The following is a 10,432-nucleotide window of genomic DNA, read 5'->3' as shown; positions in this document are numbered from 1 at the left end:
CGGCTCTATAATGTTATTTCGATCATTACTTTTAAGCGCTTACATATGAGGTGTCTGGCATCGCATTATGGCTTTCCTGTTGTCCACAGATGTTTTGCATATCGACATTATAACATGTCATAACAAAGGCACACAAACATCACACTGTACCGTGGATTTCATATTTCGCCCGACATCTGTTTGAAGTCTTTTTTTTTTTTTTTTTTACTTCAGAGCGATTTCTCCCACATTTGGATTAAAAATACCTGCCAAGTACTGAATGTGCCTGTTGGAGCTGAGCCAGAATTAGCTGGGGGAGATTGCTGTGGGCCATGCGTGTCACTGTGTCCGTGGAGTGTGTGTGTGTGATTGTTTGGGGGTTAGTGAAAGAGAAGGTTGCAAAAACAAACTTGGGAAAGCAGGTTGTAATTTCAATTCTTCAATCCTACGGCAAGAGGATTAGGTATTTAGTTATTAAATTAGCCAGATGGGGTATCATTATATGTGAATATAATATATATGTGAATTATACAGTTGTACCATCATCATTATCATCATTTACCAAGACAATCATGCACAGCTTCTGTCTCTGAGTCTTTCTTCTGCACCTTGTCAAAATCCGTGTTCGGCTCCTTCTGTACAAAACAATAATAGAGGAACACGCCGCGGCGGCCGAGTGTGTGTGTGTGTGTGTGTGATGACCAAATGAGGCAGAAATCCCCAGCAGCTATGAAAACATATCCCGTGCTCCATATGAAATAAACATTTTGTAATTATTCAGCTATATCAACATCATATGCCTGTATATGAGCTGGAGGACGTGCAGCCACCGTTGAGGGGATCCTGGCTCTGGTTCTCAGGTTTCTCTGATACCACCTCGAGGCTACACTTTGCTTGTGTCTCCTAATAGAAAAAATACTTTTCCCACAACTTTGCAAGGGGTGCTTGTTTTTTTTTTTTTAAATTCACAATGATGACTTGCCGAATCAAAGCTACGTCGGTTTTGTGAAGTCGGAGGGGAAGTGTACAGAAAACCGTTTTATTAAATGTTGGTTATTGCTTTATTTTAAGTGAGGTGAATGTTGCTGCTCTTGCAGGCAGTCACCATGTGACGGATGGATGTCCTCACGAGGTACATTGTGATGCTGCCCACAGGCAACTCTCCCTTTTGTACTCTTTTCATAAATGATTGGATTTAACTCCAGATCCAGAAACTTACCCCTCACAGCCCAGCTCACTGGAACCCTTTTAAACTTTAATTACTTTCCAGTTTCTCTCCCTCTGAGTTTTGGTTTGCATTCCTAAAAAAAAAGAAGAAGTCTGACTCCAGTTTGTCAAAAGAGATCAGTCGGAATTTATTATTTGCTCTAAATACATATACAGCTCTTTTTTTTTTTCTTTTTCTGTCATTGCTCCACTGATCAGTCACTGGCATTCATCTTGAAGTGAACTCCAAATGGACGTCCTCCAATACCGAAAATGCTTTTGACACAGCGTGATTATGAGTCGAGAACATGTTGTGCTAGAGTTAGGCTCATGTGGCATGTGTAGCTTCGAAATGAACCAGTGTCAGCCTTGCACGGTTCAATTTGTACAGCTATGGTGAACAAAGAACAGAGGTAGTTGCCATCTTTTGAACACAAGAAGACATCCAATATGCAATCACCCCGAAGAGATTAAAAACAGGCCAGAATGGGGGAAGAAAATGCAAAATGTGAGAATGAAAAAAGACATTCAACAGCAGAGAGAAAAGAGAGAAGGTGTCGCTAAATGGAACGTGAAAACACCTCCTTGTGTCGTTGAACGTCTCGATGAATAAAAATGCACAGAACACGGAGTTCACATGAAAATAAATACTGCACTGGTTGCTAAATCCTTGTACATTCATTAGGGTTCATGCATTCAGGCCCTTGTTTCCGCTTTGCCCGCCTGTTCGTTGCATGTTAATACCATTGTGCTGAGATGAAGAATTTCACAGTAAAAATGAATTTAAGATAATGACTGGCGTAACTGACTTAAGGAAGCACTTGTTTGTTTGTTTGTTTTTAAAGACACAGAGGTGACCAGTTAATTTAGCTGTCCCTGAAAAACAAAGGGGATGTGCTGTTGTGTATTACAGCAGAAGTAGGCATTTCGTTTTTGACCAAGATGTTTTTTGGATTTAGAGAGATCTACAATTTGACAAAAAAAAAAATTATTAAAAAATGTACGGGTAACTGGGCAGGAAAGTCTTTTTCATATAAATAATGATAAAAAAACACGAATGTCTCCCTCTCACTCACAACAGAACTGTCACAGGAATCTCTAAAAACCAAGGAGACACATACAGTACATAATGTAGTCCGCATACATACAAATATACACAATATGCACAGAAACAAAAACAATAACCTCTCCACGTGGAATAATGGCATTTCTGGAAATCTGAACTCATAATTTCATACAAAAATATAAAAAAATAAAAGCAAAATCAAAAGAAGTGTTTGTTTGTATTGGTGAGTAAAAAAAAACAACCATCTCCATTGCGATTCCTCCGTATGATGCGTTGGCAATTGAACCCACTGGTCGTCATGTCCATCAGTTTGTAAGCAGCCACTAGATGAGTTTAATACAGGAGTGTAAAAATGTCCACAGTCACAAAGAGAGAAACTAGGTCCTTAACTCCCTGGCCAGCCAGTGAGAAAACACGGAAACTACACATTTATCTACTTATCTACACACTAAAGGATCTCTGACTGCAGGGCAAGCTCGACGCGCAGTCCCATAAAGAGGTCACTCCACCTCTCAACCCTGATCAGTTCTCGGAGACCTGCGTCACTGTGGAATGGTGGGTTGGTCCAGTCAACCCAGGCACATGTTCCACTTTGGTGAGTTCCTGTGGCGACCAAGGGAATTACGCCAAAGCACATATTCCACCAGGAGGAGGTTAAGTATGTTTTTGTTTTTATTGTCCAGAAAAGTGGTCAGACAATTGAACTCCGGACACATGTGAACCCTTCCAGTTCAGAGTCATTCTTGTTGTCTGTCTTTAATGTCCTACTTTAAATAGTCTTCTAATTTTTTTTACATCATATTCTCATCTCATGATCAGGACTCCGGTCCAGTGAGGGCTCCCTGGTGCTGATCATGGATGCCGAAGGACCTTGGTTGACTCCAAAGGGCGAAACCGCTGGAGATCGAGCTGCCAGAGGGGACAGAGATGGGGAGAAGCTGGGGGACATCGCTGCTGATGAAATGGACCCCTCGTGACTGATAGGGGACCTGCGAAGCGAGGCCAAATGGGGGAATGTCCGTCCAATTACAGGCACGGGGACCTTTGGTGGGACAGACATTGCCCCTGGGTGGGCTACGGATGTGATGAGCGGTGGAGGGTCAATTCTAGGTTTGGGGTCCATTTTGGGCTTCGGGTGAAAGGGCTGGCGAGGGTTTTGGCTCTGATGCGCAGTTTCATCTTTCAGCCTTGCGATCTCTGTAAAAACATTTGCTAGAGGCTGGAACTGTGGGCACCAGTTGAGCAGATAATCCCAGTTATAGCTTCCACGGAGCTCCTCGTCACTGGCAACAATAGCTGTGAGGGAACCGTCCACTAAAGGTTTACCATCTTCAGGGAAGGCGTAATCCTTGGGCAAAGTCATGTTGAGACCACGGCCTACTCCCAGGTATCCACTGCCCTCGTCCCTGTACACTGGGAGCTGGCCAGAGAGCAAGGTCCCACTGAGACTTCCACCAAGTTTCTTTCCTTTGAACCAAGTGCTGCCCTCCAAAGCTGCAGGTTCACAGGAAATATCTGACAGCTGGTCAGCATCCTGCTGAATGCCAGAGTCTGGTCCCCTGGCTGAGATGTGCTCCTGCATTGACGAGGTGATGGAGGCAACGCGGGGATACTCGTTTATCATCCTGATCTCGTCGTCCTCTGCTGCTTCAGCCGATCCTCTTCCACTAGAGTGAGAAGGATCCAAAGAGCCCCCTCTTGTGTAGGGACCGCCACCAGCTCCACCCTGATCTCCAGCGTATCCTGGCAAGGCCTGGTGGTAGATCCTCTCAGCTCCAGGTCCTGAACTGCAGTCATCTAGTTTCTGCAGAGCAGTTCCAGAAGACGCAGTTCGGTTTGCTGCATCCTGATCTTTCTTTCTTCTCCGTGACTTCACGAGGAACACCACCACTGCCATGATCACCAGCAATACGATGAAACCAAGGGAAACTGCGATGATGCTAATAAGCAGGATGTTCACATCAGGTGCCAGGCCAAAGTTGGTGTTTGAGACATCTATGGAGATCTGGGCTGTAGAAGTGCGAGATGCATCCAGAGGACTGTGAGCCCTCACATCAAGATTCATCAGCCGGGCTTCTCTTTTGGCACGGCCCGACCCACTGCTGCCTGAACTATCCACCTTGAGATAAATCACCCCCGTGGTTTTGTTTACATCAAAATATGGAGAGCTGGCCGGAAGAGAGTAGAGAACAATACCATCCACACCTCCGTCCTCGTCATTGGCTTGGACCTGGCCGATGCTCTGGCCTTTTTTAGCTTCTTCGGGGACTTCAAAGTTGAAATCAGAGGATGTGAAGACCGGATCATACTCATCCTCACCTGTGACAAACACCTGTACAGTCACAGTGGCCGTGTGGTTGCCTGAATCAACTGCAATCGCTACAAAGTTAAAGGAGTTGACCTTCTCGAAATCGAAGGCAATTCTGCTCCTGATTTCTCCGGAGCTCTGGTCCACGGTGAAGCTGTCTCTTCCCACCCTCGACCGTTCCACCATGTAATACTTCAGCTGACCGAAAACACCCGTGTCATGGTCAATGGCGTGGAGAACGGTAACGGCCGAGTTGGCTGGCTGGTTTTCTCTGATACTCGCGGTCAGGACTTCCACGGGGAAGAAGGGATGATTGTCGTTGATATCTTTGACCTCCACAATCACCGGAGCTAGTGTGAAGTGTCCCTGACCGTCCGCGGCCTGGACGATGATGACGTGAGTGGACTGGTGCTCTCGGTCAAGCGCCCGCTGAAGCCGCAGCGCTCCAGTCCACTGGTCCACAGTAAATAAGTTCACCTCATTACCAGAGCTGATAGTATACTGGACCTCAGCATTAGGGGTTGAGTCCGGATCTGTGAAAAAATACAAGAGAGTACAATTAATTAATTAAGTAATCAAGGAACAATGACAAATATTGAAAAAAAGAAATATCTAAAGGGAAATAAAGACTTTTGCTGACCTGTAGCTGTGAGTCTTATGATCTCGGTCCCGGCTTCAGCTCCTTCACTTAACGACACGGTATATTCGGCACTGCCGAACGCCGGAGAGTTATCATTCACATCGCCGATGGTTATCACGGCAGCGACGGTCGAGCTCCTCTGGGGCACGCCGCGGTCCGACACGACCACAGTGAGGTTGTAGAGTGGCTTGGTTTCAAAGTCAAGCCCCTCTGCTAACAGCAGAGTCCCAACAGTCTGAAAGCCCCGCCCCTCCAGGAAGCGCACGCTGCTTTCGATCTGGAAAGCGTTTCCCTCGTTTCCGTTGGCAATGGCAAAGTCGAAGCCGCAGTTTTCACGGGAGAGGTCACTGTCAAAGGCCTCGAAAGTCAATATTGTGGATCCCGGAATGGTGTCCTCAGCAACTGTAGCCCTGCAGGCAGGAACATATTACATATGTAAGAACAGCCGAGGATGTTAAACCATAAACATCCAGCATGTATGATGAATGTCAGGCTGACCTGTACTCAGATTGATGGAACACAGGCGCGTTGTCGTTGACGTCGGAGATTTGAACCTGCACTGTGGTCAGTGACGAGAGCGGAGGTGAGCCTCCATCACGAGCTTCAATGACAACACTGATCGAGGGTCGCTCGGGATCAAACTCGGCTCTGTGACTAATGAACAGGGTCCCTAGATACAGAGGGTAACACATGGGAGTCAGATATTGTGTATTCATTGAATTTTATATACTTTTTTCATAATAAAACAGTATATTATTATTTGGCAGGGTAGTTTTTTTTTTTTAAACAGGGCTGTTTTTGTTGTTGTTTTTTTTACCTTTTTTGAAAAAGAAATGTTTGAATATGTGACATTACATGAGGATAGAAGTGAGGATCACTATGGATTCTACCCTTATAAATTGTTTATTTACACATTAAACAACTCCAACTCAATTTCCTGTAACACTCATTGAAGTTCATTGATTGTCTGGCGTGTAATAAGCAAATACTTTTGAAATAGCATGCTCTGTTATGATGATTGTTGTTTGGGTACTTGTAGTGTGACCAACACTATTTGGTTCGGTGCGAATGTGCTCGGTCGGTTTCCTCAAGTCGCTCGTTACACAATCCATCAAGGAGAAGGCCTGGGCAAACTTGGCTGAGGCTGGAAGTAATACTTCAGTGATTTCATAAAGACGGATGAACTTCCTGCCCTAGAAAACAATGTTGCGGTGGAAGCGGGAGGACGAGGCGGGAGTTGTGTGTGCTACAGATGCCTATCTGGCCATTTACAAGTCAGGCTTGTTATTCAGTGAGCTAAAAATATCAGGGAAGGCTCCAAATTGTTGTTTACCATTGTTGGGGTCGATGTAGAAGCCCTCCTGAGTTGATGACATGACTCTGTAGGTGATCTTTCCGTTGTCGCCGGAGTCTCTGTCAGTTGCCGTTACCGTGACAACTGCACTTCCCGGTGGCGTGTGCTCTTGGAGAGTCACCTAGAATGCAGACGTATCAAAAACAGTTCAGCATCTGTGCGGCAACACATAAACAACACATAAACACCATAATAAATTTCCTAGACGCATGGCGAGGAAGGTCAAGAAGCACAAAGCTTTGCATGTTATATTGTCGCTCGTGTTTTCTTGAACTCGTGTTCATGCTGAGGTCATTTCCTGCATCAGCGCAGTAAATATTCCACAGGTTCATCTCCACAAGCGCTCCCCAGTGAATATTAGGTAGTTAACTTTTATCACCCCCAGTGTGTGCACGTTGGGAATGTACTTGCGGATGTTGTTTTTTTTTTTTTCAGTGTGTGTACATGACGATAAGTGCAACGGTGCTGCTGTGGCGTGAATGTTTCTGAAGAATATTTTAATTACCTATCAAACTTTATTAGTTGTGAAGAAATAAAAAATCCTTTCTGCACTGTTTTTACTGTAATGTAAACTGAACCAATGTACACAGTTAGAACAGCAAGCATGGGTTTATAACAACACACACCCTGCATGTATAATAGAGAACATTAGATTGACCTACCTGGTAGAGATCATGAGTGAACGCAGGTGCATTGTCATTAATGTCCTCCACCAGTATTGTAATGTTAGCCTCGGTCTGATGCTGGCTGTCTGTGGCTCTGACGGTAACAGTGTACCACGTCTTCTCCTCAAAGTCCAGAGGAGCGGTGAGCGACACGCCGCCGCTGTAGCGGTGAATCCCAAACTTGCCCGAGGCCGTCGGGTCCAGCTGTAACGTGTAAGACAGCGCCGGACTGGAGTCGACGTCGTTACCCGTCACTAGAGTGATTTCCGTGCCGATCAGTGTATCTGAGAGACGGAGAAATGCAGTACGTTGTGTTAAAAAACAGGAGTTGCATTTACAGATTTCCTGCAAAGGTACTCACTCTCTGGAATGCGGACTTCCTTGGGTAAGGGAATCGTGGGACTGTTGTCGTTCTGGTCGATAATGATCACCGTCAGCGTGGCTGAACCAGCTAGTCTTGGACTTCCTCTGTCGGTTGCCGTAACGATTAACCTGAGTAGGCAAATAAAAGTGACGGTAAAGAATCTTTATCAACTCCATTTTCCATTCTTTAGTTGACATTATTTAACACATATGGCATGCAGGTTTATACTGGCCCTTATGTCATCAACAGACTAGGTCAGCTATCTAAACACAAACAAGTTGAGGGAATATGATTAATGGTGTCTATTTCTTTTTCTGTGCAACAGTTATTACAGGTGGCACATATGTCCGTCCTCAGTATGTGCACACAGAGTGCTTCCCGATGAGGTTTATTGAACCAAAAGGTCTGTTCTCACTTGGTCTGGGTAAAGATTTCACGGTCCATTATGGCTGCCGTGGTGATGCTTCCTGTCATCGGGTCGATCTTGAACAGGCCGCTCATACCCGATGACTGGATGGAGTAGGTCACCTGGCCATTTTGGCCCTGATCCACATCCTCAGCAACCACCTAGGAAAAGATGGAGGGGGAAAGATGACAAAGGGTTTTTTTTTTAACCCTAAGTTTAATACAAAAAGTGCAAATATTTGATACTCCACTTTTTCATTCGTAAGTACCTGTATGATTGGCATTTCATATCCCTGTGTCTCTTTCATGTAGGCCACATAGTTCTGCAGCTGAAAGCGAGGGAGGTTGTCGTTGACATCCTGCAAGATCAAGTTCACGGCCATGAAAGACGTGGAGGACATGGTCTCGGCCTTCACGACGAGACGGAGTCTGGGGGTGTCTTCAAAGTCCAGACCGTTGGAGCTCTGCACCTGGATTTCACCTGGGAGGAAAAAAAATTGAAAAAAGTGATCAGGAAGTCGCGCACCTTGTAGATTTGTGCATGTATCTTTATAAAATCAAAATATTAGTGGCAACTTTAAAGATAACTACTTATTTTCAGGCGAAAACCAATGTATTGTAGGGTTAAATATTTGAATGATGCATATTGTGCTAAATAGCTGATGTTATAGGAAAGGGCTAGTTATGCTTTTTTGGTCTTACCTGTTGACGAGCTGATACTGAATGAATGTTTTCTGTTTCCACTAAAGATGCTGTAGCTGATACCCCTTCGTGTCCCATCTGGGTGTTGAGCCTGAGTCTGCGCCACAGCTGTGCCTGAATTCAGGAAGCACAGAGAACATATTATATGTGTAAAAGCACAAACAGGGCTAAACGTATCTCTAATCACGATCTATTATTGTCCAACCTTTCGCGGCGTTCTCCTGGATGCTGACGTCTCTGGCGTTCCTAGAGAAGCGAATGCCACTGTATTGCACCTCCTTCACATAAATCACCACCACACCCTGTGCAGACTGAGCTGGACTGCCCTGATCCATGGCCTCCACGATCAACGTCCTCTGAGCCTGAGTCAGATCCCCCAGTGGCTGAGTCGCCTGGATCTCCCCTGTCAAGGAGTTGATGCTGAACCCCCTCACTGGCATAGCGAAGCGGTAAAACACGGAACCGTTTGCGCCGAAATCCTTGTCCTCGGCCTTCATCGTGGCAAGAACCCGCTGAGAATTCCTGCTGGACACTTCGATGACCAGCGGATCCTGGATGAAGACGGGAGCGTTGTCGTTGACATCCTGGATGTAGATGCTCACCTAGAGGGAAGACGTCCAAAAACAGTTAAAACCACATCTTAAATGTGTGACATATTTCAACACTCTTGATCGCAAACCTCCTTTACCTGAGCGGAGGTGTTCCTGGGTGCCGCCGGTGAAAGGTCAAGCGCAAACACCTGGAAACTGTACGACGCCCGTTTCTCTCTGTCGAGCGGAGCGGCCGTGTTTATGCGACCGGTGTTTTCATCCACGGCGAACGCTCCGTGTGTCTCTCGGCTGAGGAAATACAGAACCTTCCCATTCAGTCCTTCGTCAGCGTCTTTGGCTGCAACCTGGAAATAGACACAAATATTTAAAGGATTAAATCAGTACACCACTGACACATGCGTTTTAAGTCTACAATTATAATAAGTATATAATATAAACCAGGGTTTCTTAATCCTGGTCCTGGCGACACACCTGTGTTGGAGCGAGCAAACACCTGAAGGACCAGGATTGAGAAACCCTGGCGTAAACAACCAGAGAATGAGCCCCATTGTTGAGTGATTAATGCATTTGTTTGTCATTGTCTTAAATCAAATCACATTTCTGTTTACCTCCAGAACCTGCGTGCCTTGTGCCGCGTCCTCCGACACATCCACAGTGTAGCTACTCTTGCCGAAGACGGGGCTGTTGTCGTTGACGTCGAGGACGACCACCTCCACCGTGGCGGTGGTGCTAAGGGCGGGGCTGCCGCGATCCGTGGCCACCACCTCAAGGGCGTATTCAGCCTTGGTTTCCCTGTCCAAGCCGCGCAAGGTCGACAGGGCTCCCGAGCTGAGGTCGAGTTGGAAATCTCCTTGTGAGTCTCCGGCTGAAACAGAAGGAATTAATGAGGCAGAAGAAGCAAAAAAAAAAACTTAAGTGATGTATCTACGCCAACTTTGCACTTAGGTCAAAGTTTGAGTGTGCTGCATCACCATATTCATATTCATCAAATGCACACGATATAAGCTATAAGACTATTCGGGGTGAACCAATGCAACTCTGCTCTTTCACATACTGGAGGAGACAGAGCCAAGTCATAATGCAACCCATCAGTCTGCAGTATGTGTCCCATCCATAGACTGCATATAAAAACGGATGGAAAATAGTCTTCGTTGGCAAAACAAACTTGAGATTTATGACTGTGACACAGACC

The 10,432-nt window shown here is 45.7% G+C and overlaps 1 protein-coding gene across 1 annotated transcript in view; it reads right to left on the bottom strand.

Annotated features, from left to right (window-relative positions):
- Positions 1-1,300: 1,300 nt before the first annotated feature.
- The window catches only part of LOC131458215 (protocadherin-16-like), a 78,656-nt gene continuing 69,524 nt past the window's right edge, over positions 1,301-10,432 (bottom strand). The window contains exons 18-29 of the mRNA XM_058627095.1: positions 9,849-10,105; positions 9,378-9,584; positions 8,895-9,291; positions 8,690-8,803; positions 8,257-8,468; positions 7,998-8,149; positions 7,580-7,710; positions 7,216-7,502; positions 6,533-6,674; positions 5,698-5,869; positions 5,200-5,609; positions 1,301-5,092 (exon numbers count right to left, since the gene is read on the bottom strand). Of these exons, the coding sequence (XP_058483078.1) occupies positions 3,048-5,092; positions 5,200-5,609; positions 5,698-5,869; positions 6,533-6,674; positions 7,216-7,502; positions 7,580-7,710; positions 7,998-8,149; positions 8,257-8,468; positions 8,690-8,803; positions 8,895-9,291; positions 9,378-9,584; positions 9,849-10,105 (4,526 nt within the window). The 3' untranslated portion in view covers positions 1,301-3,047. The remainder of the gene's footprint in view (positions 5,093-5,199; positions 5,610-5,697; positions 5,870-6,532; positions 6,675-7,215; positions 7,503-7,579; positions 7,711-7,997; positions 8,150-8,256; positions 8,469-8,689; positions 8,804-8,894; positions 9,292-9,377; positions 9,585-9,848; positions 10,106-10,432) is intronic.

Source organism: Solea solea, chromosome 4 (genome assembly GCF_958295425.1).
Source record: "Solea solea chromosome 4, fSolSol10.1, whole genome shotgun sequence".
Classification (NCBI taxonomy): domain Eukaryota; kingdom Metazoa; phylum Chordata; class Actinopteri; order Pleuronectiformes; family Soleidae; genus Solea; species Solea solea.
This window is presented reverse-complemented; position numbering and strand designations above follow the sequence as displayed.